At 43.9% G+C, this 22,127-nt stretch overlaps 2 protein-coding genes across 2 annotated transcripts in view; both read left to right on the plus strand.

Moving 5' to 3' along the window:
* Positions 1-450: 450 nt before the first annotated feature.
* Positions 451-1,893, plus strand: prok1 (prokineticin 1; the record flags this gene model as incomplete). The annotated part of the gene is made up of 3 exons (XM_080533588.1): positions 451-528; positions 1,268-1,393; positions 1,774-1,893. Exons 1-3 carry the CDS (start codon positions 454-456, stop codon positions 1,891-1,893), a joined length of 321 nt encoding a protein of 106 aa, XP_080389714.1. The 5' UTR covers positions 451-453.
* Positions 1,894-19,054: 17,161 nt separating this feature from the next.
* The window catches only part of LOC308160621 (pepsin A-like), a gene marked incomplete at both ends in the record, with an annotated part of 28,826 nt that continues 25,753 nt past the window's right edge, over positions 19,055-22,127 (plus strand). The window contains 5 exons of the mRNA XM_080534565.1: positions 19,055-19,222; positions 19,748-19,865; positions 20,256-20,374; positions 20,520-20,716; positions 21,970-22,086. Coding sequence (XP_080390691.1) covers positions 19,055-19,222; positions 19,748-19,865; positions 20,256-20,374; positions 20,520-20,716; positions 21,970-22,086 — 719 coding nt within the window. The remainder of the gene's footprint in view (positions 19,223-19,747; positions 19,866-20,255; positions 20,375-20,519; positions 20,717-21,969; positions 22,087-22,127) is intronic.

The raw sequence follows: 22,127 nt of genomic DNA on the forward strand, positions 1-22,127 counted from the left end.
ATTCTAAGCATATTCTAAATAATTATGATTACAACAGGTGTATGTGAAATTTTGAGAGACCCCTGAGAATGTATGGATAATGGTTATCTGTCCACATTGATTGTGGGTACTGATCACATTCACCCTGTCAGAACAAATGAGGTGTGTCTGAGAGAAGTCTACGTAACCCAGAAAGATCTAGAACATCTATACAGGGAACTACCACTTCATCACCCTTTAGCCAGATGAATGAGATGACGAGGTTCCAGAGCAGACAGGGGAGGGGGGCGAGTGGAGTTTTGGGTGGGAGATGGGAGGGGGGTGAGAGAGGATAAAGAGAGAGAGAGAGAGAGAGAGCTTGGAGACCCCCTTTGAGGAATCAAATGAGTCTACATGACAGGAGGGACTGGGATACAGTGCGAGACGGAGAGAGTGATAACTGACTTACTACACTATCCTGCTCCTGTTGCTGCCATGGGTACCAGGGTTGTTCTTCTCTCCGTCCTGCTGGTGTCTCTGAGTTGGTCCAGGAGTGCTGTCATCACTGGGGTGAGTGCCTCGCTCAGTTACCACAGAACATCATACTACATTGAATGTACATATATATACTGTATATATTTGTGCTCCCCAGTGCAGTAGCCTATATCATATGGCTGGCTAGATGTATTTATTTGTTATTGAAGTACTGTATCATATATTGTATTCTTACAGGGTCTTGTAAAAAAAAAAAAAGCTACTGCACTTGCAAATATTCTTTTATTTTTATTTTTATTTTATTAAATATTCTTATTTGTTTCCTCAATGAAAATGCAGTATGGAAAATGCAGTATGAATATTACAAATTAAGGGTGAAAATAGAATTGAAATAAAAAAAATGTGGGGTCTGGTTCTTCATCTCCCTCTAATGTTTGGGTTTGATGAATGTAAGGTTAGAATAGAAGTTAATCAGATAATCATGCCTTGTCCATTCATTACAAGTTGATCTCAAATGGCCTAACATTTTAATAACACTTAAAAATGCTTTTAATGTATCATACTGAATGACAGGAAGATTAGTAAACTGCTACGGCATAAGCTAATGGGGATCCGTTAAATAAACAAATAAACAAATACTGAATAAAAGAAAAGGGAATGATATTAGTATTTTTTATTATGATTACTATGTTTTCCTCCTTAAAGGAAATTATTAATGAATTAAGCTACTATCAAAGAGGCATTGACAATGTGTATGCTGTGCAAATGAATGAAAGCAAAACTATTAGAACAGAATCTGCTCTCTCTCTCTCAGGCTTGTGACAGAGATGTACAGTGTGGTTTCGGACTATGCTGTGCTGTCAGTTTGTGGCTGAGGGGACTGCGTATGTGTATACCACAGGGAGTAGAAGGGGACGAGTGCCACCCCTTCAGCCACAAGGTGAGGAGAAATCTCTTATACACTCACACACTCATGCACACACACACACACACACACACACACACACACACACACACACAGTTACATGCATTGCACTGTCCCCTGTTTTTGCCCAAAATTAAGATGATATCAAGCACTAGCTTGGCAGCTGCCTTAGAAAAGCTGCAGAGGCTATTGATTTGTCTCACCATGTTCTGTAGATGGAAGCGATTAGTTCTGTCTCCACAATGTTTATCTCTAAGAACTGAACACTGCTGTGAATGTTTCTTGACTTCTCCCTTGGATGATTCAGTATCATCTTGCTTTTGATGGAACAATTGATGGAACATTACCAGCTTTGTTTAGGTCAAGACTCAATTTGATGAACTCTTCTATTCCAGGTGCCTTATCCAGGAAAACGACAGCATCATACATGCCCATGTCTTTCCCACTTGGTTTGCACCAGGTACACAGGTAGCAAGTACAGGTGTACCAGTGACTTCAAAAACATAGACTTTTAATGGAAAGGCCCCAGGAAGAAGAGAAAGAAAACATGTCCAAGGAAATACTTGAAAGACGACAAAAACAGGGGAGCACAATTACAGTCTTTACCTTAGTCTGTAGGCTTCATTTTCATATACTATGTACTATGCGCAATGTTTTATTCAATTTCTTTGCAAGAAAGTATTGTATCTGTAATGCACCTCATTGTCCAGCCATAAGAGAAAGACAATGGATATGCTAAACTGTGCCAAATTACATGAGATAACTGACTTTTTATTTTATTTTGTACAGGAAGCCTGGCAATAGCTCATTGTAAAATTATAATCATTCTCTAGTTTATTCACATCCATGTGATGTTGATTTATCAAAAAATGGAAATAGATATATTTGTGAATAAAAGTCACTCTGATCACACCATTGTAGTTGTTTCCACACAGTGTTTTTGTTAGTGTGTTTTCGATATTTTCTTGATTAATCAAAGTATTATGTTCTGAGATGCAGTGTCAAGCGTTCGTAATCAGCTTTTTTCAAAACGACTCCTAAATGCACTTGCCTTTATGAAGGGAACCTCACCTTGTCGTGCAGCTGAAGTAAGCATTAACGCACAACAGACTGCATTAACATTAAGACTGCATTAACATCTGATAACAACACACGTCCGACGGTGTGACCACAGCATCAGACTACAAGTCAAATGTCATAGGAATGTCATATCAAACATGCAAAACACACACAGCTTCTATAACTAAATATCCATGCAACTAAATGAGAAAATGATTTGAAAAATGTTTGAACATACAAATGAGAGAATTACTGTGTTTTGAGAAATTTACTGTATTGTAGTCCGTACATATACATATACAGTACACACTGTACATATATGCATTCAGACTTAATGTGTATTAATAAGAACATACATCTGTCGTTTAATGTCACTGAACAATATTCCCAGTTAGCTACCAAATGGGTGTAACATTTGTAACATTTTCATTAATTCTGTTGAATTAATTGTTTACCATTTGTAACATGATGTAACATGTAACACGACAAATGATTAATAAATGACTTTTAAATAACCTTATATAATAAAATATAAGAATAAAGTTATACTTAGTCTGTCAACAAGGCTCTTGTTCTCCTAGACATTTAATAAGAACATATCTGTGAGAAAGCTAATACATTTAGTCAAATACATACTGTACCTAAAAGCTACTTTACATTAGTATTATTTCTACATTTCATATCACTCTTTTGATAATACATATCTTATATATACACAGTACCAGTCAAAAGTGTGGACACACTTCCCCATTCAATTGACTGGTACTTTACATATATATATATTATCTGTTGTATTTGTGTTATCAAATAACCCCATAAGCTTGTCTTTCCTTCAGGAAAGTGTTGATAAGATTAAAGAAAAGAACTGAACATTACTGTGCCTAATGAGTGATAGCAGATGTGAATGTCAACATATTAAAAGGTTCTACACTTTCATCTCAATTCAGAAGTTGATACTTCTATATTAAACTACTTTTACTTTTATTTAATCATTATCTTGATTCTGTCAGATATTCAATCAATGTTCTATTCATTGTATGATACTAATGATAATCATATAATAACAATAATAATATGAATATATTGGGACACACACTTAGGGATGGGAATTGATAATATTTTATAGATACCGATGCCATTATCGATTCGATTCTTTATTGATTCCCTTATCGATTCCTGATACATTGTCTGTGTGGAAAAAAAGCAGGCCTACACAGGTTTTCAGCATCAACGCAGCTGTTTTATCATCTCTTGAGTATAACATATATTTTCTGTTGTGTCATTAAATGGAAGAGTAACTTACTTATTATAATTACCAAATTACCATAATAAACCAATGGAACATTTACATACAACTTCAAGTGAGATACTAGGGCTTACTGCAAGATATGAATAACATACTGTATATGCACGATTCCTTGACCTCATTTGAGACAAAAGCCCTTTTCACACATAGTTCCCTGTAAATTACATGGAATCCCAACCTGGGACTGCCAGTCATGAGCTAAATGCCCTACAATTACCGTGTTGTGCTTTTTCACACGTCAATGGCATTCCCGGGTTTGCACAAGCTACTTGAATCACGCATTCAATCTGGATGCAGAACTGGAACGTAGTAGACATGAATTCGAACGAGACAGGCGCGTGAGAAACTGCCATATTACCATATATATATATATGCCATATATCATACCTCCGTTTTATATGTATTTATCATCATCTTTTTCACATTAATTTAACAGTTCTGTCTGTTTATTGTTACTAGCAATATGTCTAATTGAGTTAACTCGTATTATGCTTACCATCACCAAGTTCGCTCCAAAGCACTTGATTACCATTGATATACGCATACAATACTAGTCCAAAAGCACAGTATGGGAGAACTTGGTGATGGTAAGCATAATACGAGTTAACTCAATTAGACATAATTGCTAGTAACAATAAACAGACAGAACAGCGCAGCGCACACTGTATTGTCGGCCTGAGTGCCGCATCAATATGCCGACGGGCCGTCGTGCCGACAGCCCTCCCTGCATGTGAATGCTCTCCGCTTCTCTGTTACGGTACATGTGGGAAGACGGTACATGTGGGAAAACTATGGTTAGGGTTAGGTGCTACGTCGACTTGGTACATGCTGGCATGTCTAACCCTAACCCTATCCCTAACCCTAACCCCAACCCTAACCTTAACCGCGTAGCACCCTAGCACCTAACCCTAACCCTAGTTTTCCCACATGTACCGTCTTGTCAGCTCTCGCAGAAATCCGCTAATAAACTGTAGGCATCGTGGTCCGTCCGTCAGCACAGCAGGTGGGCCCCGAGTAAGCACAGTTGAAGCGAGGGAGTGACTGGAAATGCCACTGGTGCGCACTGCGTAAACATATCACAAATGTTTACTCATTTACTAAGCAATCTATCTAAGTAAGTAAGCTAGCTAACTAATTATAATTGGAAATTAAGTAGTATCCAGTTTTTATTTTCATATTTAGTAGTACCGATATTCAGGGTCTGGGGCGGTTCTTATGCGCTCAGTTTCTGACATTTTGAGGCATCCTCTGCTAGCTTCTTACTTTTTTTCTCCCTAATTTTCTGGGCACACCCTTTCACTATCTTATCTACGAACATGACACTGCACTTGGGTTGTCGGCCGAGGGATCAGAGTGGGGGAGGGGGCCGATGGACAGCAGGGCCTAAGCATGTGATTGGGCCAGCCCATGTGTTAGTATAAACGGGGGCCGCCGCTTGATTCAGCGCTAGTTGATGCCGCGCTATTTTGGGCCGCGCTAGTTTGGGGTCGGCCGCACTAGTTTTTTTTTTTCAAAGTTTTTTTTTTTTTGGGGGGGGGGGGCGGCCCGACCGGCCCAAAACTAGCGCGGCCCACCTGCCAGCGGGCAGGTAGATTGTATGGCCAGTCCAGCGGTGATGTAAGGCGATCAACTTCTCCAGAATTGAGTTAATTGAGTCGTCACTTACAAGCGAGTTCGTTTAATCTCAACGAGACGTCCTTGATATAACTTCTTAAGATAAAATGATCCAATCAAATATTAGGCACCACTACTGAACTGTTCTTTAAGAGAACATCTATTCAAGCACATCAGCAAGCAATAATAGTTCATTTCCATGGAAAAGGGGTCCCATCTAGTTTCACCTCCGCAGGCCAGTATCAGCTAGCCGTCAATAGGTTAACTGCAGAAGCTTCACCAGACAAGAACCCCGTTTCGCCTTGATACATCGTCTTTATACATTTTGATTTAACATTTGGGGCTGGGCTGTCCCTCCTCCCCCTATCTGGTAGTTTTTAATTGTCAGCATTAAATCTGTTGCAGCTGTGACCATTTGATTTGTAAGCAAGTGTTTTAATTAGTTATGTGGCCTTCAACTCCGTTCGGTGTGTGTGCGAGTGTACTGTGTGTTATCTTCTTCTTCTGGCCCCCGGCCGTTAGTCATGGTGATCCACCTGTGTGAGCAGCCTAGTCTTGCGCAACGTTAGACACACACACATTCTGTTGTGTATTAAAACATATTCTATGTTTTTAAGAAATCAGTCAACATTAACTACATTTCGCTGTAGCTTGGTGGTAGATTCAAATCGTTAGTAGTGTTTTTAGTTGTTGTTGCCATGTAGCGTTATCGCTAATTACTGTCAATACTCACCAGAAATAAATAAATTACACAGTAGATAAAAAGGTATTGTAATTAACAGTACAGCCCTTGGAATTAAAAAATGCCCTACCACCCCCCATCTTTCCACTTGGTTGCACCTCACTCGCTCTCTTGACTCGACTTTAAACAGTTTTGCACGATTCGCAGTACAGTATGGACCAGAACCAAAACGTCACAGGCTGTATTATTTAGATGACCTGTTGCCCGCTGCTTAAGCTTATAGGTTGTTCACCATACGATTCCAACCCCAGTCCCTATGGTTAGGCTATATTTCCCAAGATGCGTCTTATGTAATCCCACTTCGAAGACCTGTCTCAAAATGATCTTGTTCCAAGCGACGTGGGAGTTCCAAGTATGTCTCAAGGAAACGGACACCTTCGTGGAAAGTCCACAGTGGGCTCAAGAAGACGATGCCCCGCGGTGCGCCATTACGCACCTTTACGCACGGCCATGTTTTACGCACACACACACATGTTTGCTTCAATGTTCCTTTCTTGTGAGACATCTAGCATGTTCTTGGTGAAATAATAAATAACGTAAATATGGTGAAGGTAGACAATAGGGTGTATGATTATCAAAGTTAGCGGGTTTATTTGCAATATGCATGCATACTATTATTTCTGTTTTGTAAACTGTGACAAGAGGATTTTAGACCTATCATTTCATCAACGTATCGTGTAGGCGAATTGGAAGTCGTTGTCTGGGAAATGCCGAATCGCATTCTAGTGTTTGGATTTAAGAAGCTTCTGACAGAGTACGTCACGCAGACGCACCTTCTTTAGTTCTGACAAACTCTCAAACATTCAGTTCTTCTTTGCGAGACAACCAAGACACAGCTTTACGGATAACTTCATTGCAAACAGTTTGTATTTGTATTCGTTTTTCGACAACTATATCAGAAATTTGACATCATGGAAGACGACATCTTTTCAGGTGAGAATGATGAAATTATTATTTTAATTAAGGTCTAAAAATTATATATTTTATTGAAAATATAAGTCTGAGTCGAAATGGAATATTGATTGATTGATTGATTGATTGTACTTTATTGTCCCCGAGGGGAAATTTGTCTTGGGCATGGTACTTTCATGCTTCAAGTGCAACAGTGACGATACATACAACATACAGTAGACAAAGTAAACAACAGGACAGCAACAAACATGGAGTGACATTGGCAGCAGTTTCCACCTGGACATGGCATCATTTGGTATAAATATATATATATATATATATCAGTGAAAGTCTATAATTAAGCAATGTCACACGAGAGGGAGTGTGTTATACTGAATATATACTAAAGCACGGCTGTGATTCGGTCGTAGGTACGAGGCCGCAGTTTATTTAAAAATAAACAAAAAATAGTTCCGCAACTGAACTTCAAATGGACTGTTGCCTAGTAACCTGAACACAAACATGTCGTCTAATTAACGGTCATTTAGTAGAACATCTGTGCGGCGGAGTGATACATATAGTTAAAAGTCCCAGTGCTGTTACTGTATATCGTAACTCATGAAATGCCTCTTGTCCAATCAAATTACTTGGTCGGAACTAACTGTTGTATAAAAGAAGCCAAGATCACTGTTCACTGTTTTTGTCATTACCTATCAACTTAAACATACCAAGTACATCAAGTAAAAAAAAAAGTTGTGAGAGTCATAAATGACAATACTAGTGTAGTTTTCAATGACTGAAGAATTCCAATGTTTGGTTTTTTTTGTGAGTAAAAAAATGCTGTACTTCTGCTGTAAATCTAATTTACAATGGTTTTCTTTTTAGAGTCATATAAGAGGGTGATGCAACTCAATTCCCTCAAAGAGCCTGACAGCGATAACATCGCTCAGTGCTATGCTGAAATACTGGGAGGGAAGAAGTTCTGTTCTAGTACCAGCCTGCTGCCTTCTGGCGAGCACCTCAAGCCAGCTTCAGTGGCTCAGGTCACCACCTCAATCCAGCCTGGAGCCTCAGGTGAGGCAGGCCTTGACAGCATGGTGTGGGAGCCCATGGTGAAAATGGTCCACCTTGGTGAGGACCTCAAGCCTGTGGTCGTGGTTGACACCAGCCTGCTCCAGGCAAGTGAGGACCTCAAGTGCAGCCAGCCTGCAGCCGACATAATGGAGGACGACATCTTTTCAGGTGAGAATGATGACATTATTATTTTAATTAAGGTCTAAAAATTATATATTTTATTGAAAATATAAGTCTGAGTCGAAATGGAATATCAGTGAAAGTCTATAATTAAGCAATGTCACACGAGAAGGGAGTGTGTTATACTGAATATCAGCACGGCTGTGATTCGGTCGTAGGTAGGCCTACGAGGCCGCAGGCCGAGTACCGAAGATGATCACAGCCGTGCTGATATTCAGTATAACAGCACGACTTCGAGTGTGATATTGCTTTTATACAACAGTTCTACAGCGCGATTTATTAGTTAACAGTAATAAGCGACAACAAATTATGATTTGTTTGTTTATTTAATCATAAAAATAAACAAAAAATAGTTCCGCAACTGAACTTCAAATGGACTGTTGCCTAGTAACCTGAACACAAACATGTCGTCTAATTAACAGTCATTTAGTAGAACATCTGTGCGGCGGAGTGATACATATAGTTAAAAGTCCCAGTGCTGTTACTGTATATCGTAACTCATGAAATGCCTCTTGTCCAATCAAATTACTTGGTCGGAACTAACTGTTGTATAAAAGAAGCCAAGATCACTGTTCACTGTTTTTGTCATTACCTATCAACTTAAACATAACAAGTACATCAAGTAAAAAAAAAAGTTGTGAGAGTCATAAATGACAATACTAGTGTAGTTTTTAATGACTGAAGAATTCCAATGTTTGTTTTTTTTTGTGAGTAAAAAAATGCTGTACTTCTGCTGTAAATCTAATTTACAATGGTTTTCTTTTTAGAGTCATATAAGAGGATGATGCTACTCAATTCCCTCAAAGAGCCTGTCAGCGAATACTTCCGTCAGTGCTATGCTGAAATACTGGGAGGAAAGAAGTATTTCTATGCCCCAGCAGTCTGTGAGGACTTCCTATACTGGATGGATGACTGTTCCCCCGCCTCACCCCCCACTCTGGATGACTGTTCCCCCGCCTCACCCCCCACTCTGGATGACTGTTCCCCAGCCTCACCCCCCACTCTGGATGACTGTTCCCCCGCCTCACCCCCCACTCTGGATGACTGTTCCCCAGCCTCACCCCCCACTCTGGATGACTGTTCCCCAGCCTCACCCCCCACTCTGGATGACTGTTCCCCAGCCTCACCCCCCACTCTGGATGACTGTTCCCCCGCCTCACCCCCCACTCTGGATGACTGTTCCCCAGCCTCACCCCCCACTCTGGATGACTGTTCCCCAGCCTCACCCCCCACTCTGGATGACTGTTCCCCCGCCTCACCCCCCACTCTGGATGACTGTTCCCCAGCCTCACCCCCCACTCTGGATGACTGTTCCCCAGCCTCACCCCCCACTCTGGATGACTGTTCCCCCGCCTCACCCCCCACTCTGGATGACTGTTCCCCAGCCTCACCCCCCACTCTGGATGACTGTTCCCCCGCCTCACCCCCCACTCTGGATGACTGTTCCCCAGCCTCACCCCCTACTCTGGATGACTGTTCCCCAGCCTCACCCCCCACTCTGGAGGCCAACCTGCTCACTGCTGGCGAGGCAGCCCTTGACAGCATGGTGTGGGAGACGAAGATGACCGTGGATTCTGCTGAGTTTCAACTCCTCCTAGCGATGGGAGAGGAGTATGAACAGTTCCGGTCTGGTACCAGCCTGCTGCCTTCTGGCGAGCACCTCAAGCCAGCTTCAGTGGCTCAGGTGACCACCTCCATCCAGCCTGGAGCCTCAGGTGAGGCAGGCCTTGACAGCATGGTGTGGGAGCCCATGGTGAAAATGGTCCACCTTGGTGAGGACCTCAAGCATGTGGTCGTGGTTGACACCAGCCTGCTCCAGGCAAGTGAGGACCTCAAGTGCAGCCAGCCTGCAGCCGACATAATGGAGGACGACATCTTTTCAGGTGAGAATGATGACATTATTATTTTAATTAAGGTCTAAAAATTATATATTTTATTGAAAATATAAGTCTGAGTCGAAATGGAATATCAGTGAAAGTCTATAATTAAGCAATGTCACACGAGAGGGAGTGTGTTATACTGAATATCAGCACGGCTGTGATTCGGTCGTAGGTAGGCCTACGAGGCCGCAGGCCGAGTACCGAAGATGATCACAGCTGTGCTGATATTCAGTATAACAGCACGACTTCGAGTGTGATATTGCTTTTATACAACAGTTCTACAGCGCGATTTATTAGTTAACAGTAATAAGCGACAACAGATTATGATTCGTTTGTTTATTTAATCATAAAAATAAACAAAAAATAGTTCCGCAACTGAACTTCAAATGGACTGTTGCCTAGTAACCTGAACACAAACATGTCGTCTAATTAATGGTCATTTAGTAGAACATCTGTGCGGCGGAGTGATACATATAGTTAAAAGTCCCAGTGCTGTTACTGTATATCGTAACTCATGAAATGCCTCTTGTCCAATCAAATTACTTGGTCGGAACTAACTGTTGTATAAAAGAAGCCAAGATCACTGTTCACTGTTTTTGTCATTACCTATCAACTTAAACATACCAAGTACATCAAGTAAAAAAAAAAGTTGTGAGAGTCATAAATGACAATACTAGTGTAGTTTTTAATGACTGAAGAATTCCAATATTTGGGTTTTTTTGTGAGTAAAAAAATGCTGTACTTCTGCTGTAAATCTAATTTACAATGGTTTTCTTTTTAGAGTCATATAAGAGGGTGATGCAACTCAATTCCCTCAAAGAGCCTGACAGCGATAACATCGCTCAGTGCTATGCTGAAATACTGGGAGGGAAGAAGTTCTGTTCTAGTACCAGCCTGCTGCCTTCTGGCGAGCACCTCAAGCCAGCTTCAGTGGCTCAGGTCACCACCTCAATCCAGCCTGGAGCCTCAGGTGAGGCAGGCCTTGACAGCATGGTGTGGGAGCCCATGGTGAAAATGGTCCACCTTGGTGAGGACCTCAAGCTTGTGGTCGTGGTTGACACCAGCCTGCTCCAGGCAAGTGAGGACCTCAAGTGCAGCCAGCCTGCAGCCGACATAATGGAGGACGACATCTTTTCAGGTGAGAATGATGACATTATTATTTTAATTAAGGTCTAAAAATTATATATTTTATTGAAAATATAAGTCTGAGTCGAAATGGAATATCAGTGAAAGTCTATAATTAAGCAATGTCACACGAGAGGGAGTGTGTTATACTGAATATCAGCACGGCTGTGATTCGGTCGTAGGTAGGCCTACGAGGCCGCAGGCCGAGTACCGAAGATGATCACAGCCGTGCTGATATTCAGTATAACAGCACGACTTCGAGTGTGATATTGCTTTTATACAACAGTTCTACAGCGCGATTTATTAGTTAACAGTAATAAGCGACAACAGATTATGATTAGTTTGTTTATTTAATCATAAAAATAAACAAAAAATAGTTCCGCAACTGAACTTCAAATGGACTGTTGCCTAGTAACCTGAACACAAACATGTCGTCTAATTAACAGTAATTTAGTAGAACATCTGTGCGGCGGAGTGATACATATAGTTAAAAGTCCCAGTGCTGTTACTGTATATCGTAACTCATGAAATGCCTCTTGTCCAATCAAATTACTTGGTCGGAACTAACTGTTGTATAAAAGAAGCCAAGATCACTGTTCACTGTTTTTGTCATTACCTATCAACTTAAACATAACAAGTACATCAAGTAAAAAAAAAAGTTGTGAGAGTCATAAATGACAATACTAGTGTAGTTTTTAATGACTGAAGAATTCCAATGTTTGGTTTTTTTTGTGAGTAAAAAAATGCTGTACTTCTGCTGTAAATCTAATTTACAATGGTTTTCTTTTTAGAGTCATATAAGAGAATGATGCTACTCAATTCCCTCAAAGAGCCTGACGAATACAGCGAATACATCCGTCAGTGCTATGCTGAAATACTGGGAGGAAAGAAGTATTTCTATGCCCCAGCAGTCTGTGAGGACTTCCTATACTGGATGGATGACTGTTCCCCCGCCTCACCCCCCACTCTGGATGACTGTTCCCCCGCCTCACCCCCCACTCTGGATGACTGTTCCCCAGCCTCACCCCCCACTCTGGATGACTGTTCCCCCGCCTCACCCCCCACTCTGGATGACTGTTCCCCAGCCTCACCCCCCACTCTGGATGACTGTTCCCCAGCCTCACCCCCCACTCTGGATGACTGTTCCCCAGCCTCACCCCCCACTCTGGATGACTGTTCCCCAGCCTCACCCCCCACTCTGGATGACTGTTCCCCCGCCTCACCCCCCACTCTGGATGACTGTTCCCCAGCCTCACCCCCCACTCTGGATGACTGTTCCCCAGCCTCACCCCCTACTCTGGATGACTGTTCCCCCGCCTCACCCCCCACTCTGGATGACTGTTCCCCCGCCTCACCCCCCACTCTGGATGACTGTTCCCCCGCCTCACCCCCCACTCTGGATGACTGTTCCCCCGCCTCACCCCCCACTCTGGATGACTGTTCCCCCGCCTCACCCCCCACTCTGGATGACTGTTCCCCCGCCTCACCCCCCACTCTGGATGACTGTTCCCCAGCCTCACCCCCCACTCTGGATGACTGTTCCCCCGCCTCACCCCCCACTCTGGATGACTGTTCCCCCGCCTCACCCCCCACTCTGGATGACTGTTCCCCAGCCTCACCCCCCACTCTGGATGACTGTTCCCCCGCCTCACCCCCCACTCTGGATGACTGTTCCCCAGCCTCACCCCCCACTCTGGATGACTGTTCCCCCGCCTCACCCCCCACTCTGGATGACTGTTCCCCAGCCTCACCCCCTACTCTGGATGACTGTTCCCCAGCCTCACCCCCCACTCTGGAGGCCAACCTGCTCACTGCTGGCCAGGCAGCCCTTGACAGCATGGTGTGGGAGACGAAGATGACCGTGGATTCTGCTGAGTTTCAACTCCTCCTAGCGATGGGAGAGGAGTATGAACAGTTCCGGTCTGGTACCAGCCTGCTGCCTTCTGGCGAGCACCTCAAGCCAGCTTCAGTGGCTCAGGTGACCACCTCCATCCAGCCTGGAGCCTCAGGTGAGGCAGGCCTTGACAGCATGGTGTGGGAGCCCATGGTGAAAATGGTCCACCTTGGTGAGGACCTCAAGCATGTGGTCGTGGTTGACACCAGCCTGCTCCAGGCAAGTGAGGACCTCAAGTGCAGCCAGCCTGCAGCCGACATAATGGAGGACGACATCTTTTCAGGTGAGAATGATGACATTATTATTTTAATTAAGGTCTAAAAATTATATATTTTATTGAAAATATAAGTCTGAGTCGAAATGGAATATCAGTGAAAGTCTATAATTAAGCAATGTCACACGAGAGGGAGTGTGTTATACTGAATATCAGCACGGCTGTGATTCGGTCGTAGGTAGGCCTACGAGGCCGCAGGCCGAGTACCGAAGATGATCACAGCCGTGCTGATATTCAGTATAACAGCACGACTTCGAGTGTGATATTGCTTTTATACAACAGTTCTACAGCGCGATTTATTAGTTAACAGTAATAAGCGACAACAGATTATGATTAGTTTGTTTATTTAATCATAAAAATAAACAAAAAATAGTTCCGCAACTGAACTTCAAATGGACTGTTGCCTAGTAACCTGAACACAAACATGTCGTCTAATTAACGGTCATTTAGTAGAACATCTGTGCGGCGGAGTGATACATATAGTTAAAAGTCCCAGTGCTGTTACTGTATATCGTAACTCATGAAATGCCTCTTGTCCAATCAAATTACTTGGTCGGAACTAACTGTTGTATAAAAGAAGCCAAGATCACTGTTCACTGTTTTTGTCATTACCTATCGACTTAAACATACCAAGTACATCAAGTAAAAAAAAAATTGTGAGAGTCATAAATGACAATACTAGTGTAGTTTTTAATGACTGAAGAATTCCAATGTTTGGGTTTTTTTGTGAGTAAAAAAATGCTGTACTTCTGCTGTAAATCTAATTTACAATGGTTTTCTTTTTAGAGTCATATAAGAGGGTGATGCAACTCAATTCCCTCAAAGAGCCTGACAGCGATAACATCGCTCAGTGCTATGCTGAAATACTGGGAGGGAAGAAGTTCTGTTCTAGTACCAGCCTGCTGCCTTCTGGCGAGCACCTCAAGCCAGCTTCAGTGGCTCAGGTCACCACCTCAATCCAGCCTGGAGCCTCAGGTGAGGCAGGCCTTGACAGCATGGTGTGGGAGCCCATGGTGAAAATGGTCCACCCTGGTGAGGACCTCAAGCCTGTGGTTGTGGTTGACACCAGCCTGCTCCAGGCAAGTGAGGACCTCAAGTGCAGCCAGCCTGCAGCCGACATAATGGAGGACGACATCTTTTCAGGTGAGAATGATGACATTATTATTTTAATTAAGGTCTAAAAATTATATATTTTATTGAAAATATAAGTCTGAGTCGAAATGGAATATCAGTGAAAGTCTATAATTAAGCAATGTCACACGAGAGGGAGTGTGTTATACTGAATATCAGCACGGCTGTGATTCGGTCGTAGGTAGGCCTACGAGGCCGCAGGCCGAGTACCGAAGATGATCACAGCCGTGCTGATATTCAGTATAACAGCACGACCTCGAGTGTGATATTGCTTTTATACAACAGTTCTACAGCGCGATTTATTAGTTAACAGTAATAAGCGACAACAGATTATGATTCGTTTGTTTATTTAATCATAAAAATAAACAAAAAATAGTTCCGCAACTGAACTTCAAATGGACTGTTGCCTAGTAACCTGAACACAAACATGTCGTCTAATTAACGGTCATTTAGTAGAACATCTGTGCGGCGGAGTGATACATATAGTTAAAAGTCCCAGTGCTGTTACTGTATATCGTAACTCATGAAATGCCTCTTGTCCAATCAAATTACTTGGTCGGAACTAACTGTTGTATAAAAGAAGCCAAGATCAATGTTCACTGTTTTTTTGTCATTACCTATCAACTTAAACATACCAAGTACATCAAGTCCCAAAAAAAGTTGTGAGAGTCATAAATGACAATACTAGTGTAGTTTTTAATGACTGAAGAATTCCAATGTTTGGGGTTTTTTGTGAGTAAAAAAATGCTGTACTTCTGCTGTAAATCTAATTTACAATGGTTTTCTTTTTAGAGTCATATAAGAGGATGATGCTACTCAATTCCCTCAAAGAGCCTGACAGCGAATACACCCGTCAGTGCTATGCTGAAATACTGGGAGGAAAGAAGTATTTCTATGCCCCAGCAGTCTGTGAGGACTTCCTATACTGGATGGATGACTGTTCCCCCGCCTCACCCCCCACTCTGGATGACTGTTCCCCCGCCTCACCCCCCACTCTGGATGACTGTTCCCCAGCCTCACCCCCCACTCTGGATGACTGTTCCCCAGCCTCACCCCCCACTCTGGATGACTGTTCCCCAGCCTCACCCCCCACTCTGGATGACTGTTTCCCCGCCTCACCCCCCACTCTGGATGACTGTTCCCCCGCCTCACCCCCCACTCTGGATGACTGTTCCCCCGCCTCACCCCCCACTCTGGATGACTGTTCCCCAGCCTCACCCCCCACTCTGGATGACTGTTCCCCCGCCTCACCCCCCACTCTGGATGACTGTTCCCCCGCCTCACCCCCCACTCTGGATGACTGTTCCCCCGCCTCACCCCCCACTCTGGATGACTGTTCCCCCGCCTCACCCCCCACTCTGGATGACTGTTCCCCCGCCTCACCCGCCACTCTGGATGACTGTTCCCCCGCCTCACCCCCCACTCTGGATGACTGTTCCCCCGCCTCACCCCCCACTCTGGATGACTGTTCCCCAGCCTCACCCCCCACTCTGGATGACTGTTCCCCAGCCTCACCCCCCACTCTGGATGACTGTTCCCCCGCCTCACCCCCCACTCTGGATGACTGTTCCCCCACCTCACCCCCCACTCTGGATGACTGTTCCCCAGCCTCACCGCCCACTCTGGATGACTGTTCCCCAGCCTCACCCCCCACTCTGGATGACTGTTCCCCAGCCTCACCCCCTACTCTGGATGACTGTTCCCCCGCCTCACCCCCCACTCTGGAGGCCAACCTGCTCACTGCTGGCCAGGCAGCCCTTGACAGCATGGTGTGGGAGACGAAGATGACCATGGATTCTGCTGAGTTTCAACTCCTCCTAGCGATGGGAGAGGAGTATGAACAGTTCCGGTCTGGTACCAGCCTGCTGCCTTCTGGCGAGCACCTCAAGCCAGCTTCAGTGGCTCAGGTGACCACCTCCATCCAGCCTGGAGCCTCAGGTGAGGCAGGCCTTGACAGCATGGTGTGGGAGCCCATGGTGAAAATGGTCCACCCTGGTGAGGACCTTGTCAAGCCTGTGGTCGTGGTTGACACCAGCCTGCTCCAGGCAAGTGAGGACCTCAAGTGCAGCCAGCCTGCAGCCAGTCTGCTTCAGCCTAACCAGGACCTCAAGTCTGCTGCAGTTTTTGACACCACCCTGGTCAAGCCTACTAAGACGAAAGGGAGAAAGAGAGGAGGTGGATGCTTCTGTGGCCTCTGGAGTGCCATTCGAAGAGGTCGAGGAAAAGACAAATCTGTAAGCAGTACTCCTACTGTCCCTCTCTGTTACACTGTTGTACTGTTTATTGTCATTGTAGATCTTTATTCAAACTCATTACTCATCTTTATTTGTTATATGGATCAATAGTTAGTTTCAGGATTTTTTGTTCATTGAATTGTTCATTTCAATTCACATTGAAAAATGTGAATGCAATGACCTCAGTATTCACTGTAAAAAAAACAACTTGGGTGGTAACAACTAGTTGTAAAAAGATAGCAGAAATACCCAGTGTGTTTATAGCTTTTTTGTAAAGGTGTTTTATTTTATTTTTCACCCTTTTTTCAGGCTAAGGTCATGGCTGACAAGACAGAGGAATGTATCCAGACCTCATATCACATATCACATATCTCATATCACAGCCCCGGGGCCGAGCTGCCGATCTGGTGAACTGTGCAAACCTCTCACGGTTGCAGGCATCTACTGTGATGCTTTTGTTTGGTTTATTTTTCCCACCCAACACCTATCCTTTACCCCCAACACCCATCCTTTACCCCCAACACCCCAACCTGTCTCTGCCCCACCACAATTCATGTATTCTTTTACTCCATTTATATAGTTATATATTTTATATAAATAAAATGTTTTCATTGCATTTGAAGTTTTGTTTGTTTTTCATTAAGAAATCAGTAAGCATATGCACACAGTTATATTTTTAGGATGAACAGACATTTTTATACAGTTAATTCTACGTGCGTTCTAAAGCACTAATTGGCCAGTTATTTGATCTTCAAACCCATTCCCTCATGACTAGGTCAGTGTGTCCTTTATCAGAATAGCTTGTGAAAACATAACTGAGTCCCATGACTTGGGATTTGATTAACAAGTTAAAATACAGTATAGAAGAATAGACTTATCATTAATCATTAGTTATGAAAGTATAAAATCAGTACAGGAAAATAGAATATCATAACAGCAGGTGTAAAATGGTTGTTAGCACATAGGTAAAAATAAGTAATTTACAGGCGGTTTGAATCATAATACTTTCTTTTAGTCAGGAGCTTTTCTTCTTCATGTCGCTCAAAAACAGAACCTCTCTTTTGGCTTTGCGTGACCTTCTCATTTTTCTCAACTGACCTCAGTCACATATTATTTAAATGACCACATAGTACATGATTTATCACTTCTAGTTATTTTAATACAAATTCCCAACACTAACTATGATTGGAAATGAAGTAGTATCCAGTTGTGGAATCATATTTATCACTACTTTGGCTAATGTGATGTAGTCAACTCCGTAACATTAGCGGAGCAAACCAAAAGTACAAAGTGAGAAACTACTCGCTGTGATTGGTTAACTTGTTCCACGTGAAAACGTCTTGTGTCAGACAAACGTACATCGATAAAAGGAATCGATAACCTTGGAGGCGTACAATTCCAATGCATTGAACAATTTGATTCCTCGATTTCCATCCCTAGAAACACTACATAGTAAAACTAATCTAGTGTAAAGTATTCTAACACAGATATTTCTGTTTATACTTTTTCAATTGACATATTTAGAAAGGAAATCTAATCTAAATCTAATTTAGGAAAGAAGTCTTACTGATGAGGCTGCCCAGGTAGGTGAAATCTTCCACAAACTCAAGTTCCAACACAAATTCCTTGTTTTTCTTTGGATACTGGGGTTTTGCAATGTCCAGTTTCTTCTGTCGCTGGCCTTGTGGGTCTGACTTCTTCAACCTGAGCTTGATGGTGGCAGTGATTAGGTAGTGGTCGCTATAGGCATCTGCACCCCGGTATGCTCGAACAGCTATGAGTTATGAGAAGTATGTTGTCTTGGGGTACCTTTGAAACCACCATTTGTAGGTGTTTGTACCAATCCTCTTTGACCTCTACTTCAGCCTCATTGGTTGGTGCATAGCACTGTAAGATGGTGCTGATTTTTTCCTGAACTTTGAGTTGAGGCACTTACTGGTTCCCATTCCAGCAAGGTTTTGGCTTTCTCCTTTTAGATTATGATGGCTATGCCATGTGTGTGGGTATTCTCATGGCCTGAATGGAGGATGACAGATCCATCATGCAGCACTTGACATCCAGAGCTAGTCCAGTGACTTTCACTTATCCCCAGGATGTCCAGGTGGTACCTCTTCATCTCACTGAGAACTGTTTTGGAGGTCTCATACATGGTTCGGACATTCCATGCTCCAAGGCAGGTCTTCGTTTTAGGCCCTAGTAGTAGTAGTAGTTTGGGTGGCTGCGGTCTACTATGGGCCTGATGTCAATAGGTTTTCTCAATTTAGTTTCTGTAATGGTAGTTTGTTTTTACGGGTTGGCATTGTTAGCGTCACACCCAACCCCCAACCTGGAAGGCCAGTGTGCTGACTTTCGTTGGGACGAGTACAGGAAGAAGTTCCCCTCCAACTACATGGCCAAGAGTGACCAGTCAGGCAATGAGGGCATGACCAATGATTATGATGTGAGTTCTCGAACAAGGGCTGAGTGCTCAACCAGGATTCTGAATCTCCAGAATATCATTATCCAACATTTAACAACTGTATTTTGTGACTTACATTGTTTAGGCCTATGAAACAGTACATGTTTTGCTTGAATTTATTGTACATTAAGCATTGAGCATGGAGGATTGAAAAGGGTTCATGCTTGTTTGTCGGCGGCTGTGGCGCAGGAGGTAGAGTCGCTGTCTAATGATCACAAAGTTGGCAGATCAGCGGTTCGAGCCCCGGCTGGCCACATGTCGAAGTGTCCTTGGGCAAGACACTGAACCCCAAAATTGCTCCCAGTGAGTGGGCCAGCGTCTTGCAAGGCAGCTTGCCGCCATTGGTATGTGAATGGGTGAATGAGAGGCCATTATAAAGCACTTTGGAGCAGCAAAAAAGGCGCTATATACGTAAGTGCAGTCCATTTACCATTTGTTTGTTTGTGGAAAGTTGACTGTTCCAATAGTCTTCTGAAGTGATGCCTTTGCTCCTGTGCCTCCCTCCAGTTGGCTTACTATGGTGTGATCTCCATTGGCACTCCCCCCCAGTCCTTCAAAGTTATTTTTGACACCGGCTCTTCCAACCTGTGGGTGCCCTCTGTCTACTGCTCCAGCCAGGCTTGCCGTGAGTATGGTTGTCTGATAGGGCTTTCACACCGGCAGTTCCGAACGCCGGTTCGCGTTCGGAAACCTCCGAACGTTGGCGCTGTCTGGCGAACGATACACTGGTATGAACGCGGGCTTGTTCGCCAGACAGCGCCAACGTTCTGAGGTTTCCCTATGATTGGAGCACCCTGAGGTGTACAGTGTACTAGGAGTTGGTTCTCCATTTTCAAAAACACTACAATATAATGAATGTACTGTATATTTACAGCTAAATGTACATCATTGTCTTCCCCCACAGTGCACACTGGTGATATCCTTTTAAATACTAAATACTAACATTCACATCATACAGTTGAAAAGAGCATATCTACTGTACCTGATCTGTATGAAATGTTTTTATGTTTTGTAGAGAACCATCAGAAGTTCAACCCTGAGGAATCCAGCACCTTCCAATGGTCCGGCAAGTCTTTGGATATTCAGTATGGAACTGGCAGCATGACTGGAATACTGGCCTATGATACTGTTGAGGTACTGTAATCCAACCAAAGCATTGCATTTAGCAGCATTGTGACACATTGTATTATAAATAAGTTAATTGGTAACTAAGTTGTATTGTTGTTGAGGAAACCACAATTTAAATAAAACTTGATTGATTAACTGACTGATGGTACAGGTGGGTGGGATCACAGTGCAACAGCAGATCTTTGGCCTTAGTGAGTCGGAGGCTCCTTTTATGGCCAACATGGTGGCTGATGGGATCCTGGGTCTGGCCTTCCCCTCCATAGCCTCTTCCCAGGCGACGCCCGTCTTTGACAACATGATGAGCCAAGGACTGGTCTCTCAGAACCTCTTTTCTGTCTACCTGAGCAGGTAATAATAATAATAATAATTCATTGGATTTATATAGCGCTTTTCCGAGGCTCAAAGACGCTGACAATATAGGGGACATGGAAAACACAGGCTAGGGGCACACAGGCTAGGGGTAAACACAGGTGGGGGGCAGGTGAGATGGCCGGGAGTCCAGGGCAAAACGACAGGAGCAGCAGGAGGGCGAAACCAAGCTGAAGATGAGACCAGAGTACAGGTGGGAGCAGGTCAGTGGATAGGCTGGGAGCGACCAGCAGTTGGTGGGCAGCCGTGTAAGCATGGCAGTGAACCAGAGCGACAGCGCGGTGCCGCCGTTGCCGTTGTCATCTGTATTGCCAGCCTGGGACCGAACCCGCGCGGCCGGCCAGCCTAGCCGTGCCATGCCAGCGACCAAATCCCGCAGTAGTGAGTGAAGGTTGGGAAGGACTGACACTCACCTGCGGAGATGGCAACCCCCAAACCGGGGAGGGAGTGGTGGCTACCTCCCGGGACGAGGGTAGTAGCACAGCACGGCCAGGCTAGCGATGTCTGAGAGCCGCGCGCAGCAGGTCGGTCGGCAACACAGAGCCGTGGGACAGGAACGATGAGGCGGTGAATACTGTAGTCTGATAGTGGAGGCGGTGAATACTGTAGTCCGGTAGTGGAGGCGGTGAATACTGTAGTCCGGTAGTGGAGGCGGTGAATACTGTAGTCCGGTAGTGGAGGCAGTGAGAGGCGGGAGATGGCGGGGGGGAAAGCAGCGGAGGTCGGCGAAAAAATCAAACAAAACAAAGTGAAAAAATACTTGGAAAAGAAAACAAGAAAAATAAAAAGCAGAGACCTCCGGGGGAAGACGGGCACACAAAACAAGGTAGACGCCGAAAACAAGAAACCATAGACACTTTAGGACAGGACACAAAAAGACAGGACAGGGAAACAGAAGCGGCAGTCACAACGCGGACGCCAGCGTGCTCTGAACCTGGAAACGCAGCTACGGAAAACGCAACAGGACAGTTATCTCCCCAGGTAGTGGCTCATTCGTGAGGTAGCTACACTAACATGGATTGGTTGGGGGATGGGGGAGACTGACAGAACTCTAAGAATAAATATTATATACAAGTCAAATATAAACATATACTTTTTGTAAATAGAAGGCCTCACCTTGTACCCGTATAGTAGTAACTGTATAATACATAGTATTTGTGTTGTGGTTCTTTGCTTTACATTATTTACCTGTACTGGTAAGTGACTGACCTTGGTTTGACCTCCTCCCTTAGAAACAGTGCTGAGGGCAGTGTGGTGAGCTTTGGTGAAATTGAGAGTGACTACTTCTCTGGACAGCTTAGCTGGATCCCTCTCTCCTCTGAAACCTACTGGCAGATCCGCATAGACAGGTACTCGACACACATGATTACATTATAATAAATATTGTTTA

This window comes from Nansenia antarctica (genome assembly GCF_963989245.1).
Source record: "Nansenia antarctica genome assembly, chromosome: 6".
Lineage (NCBI taxonomy): Eukaryota > Metazoa > Chordata > Actinopteri > Argentiniformes > Microstomatidae > Nansenia > Nansenia antarctica.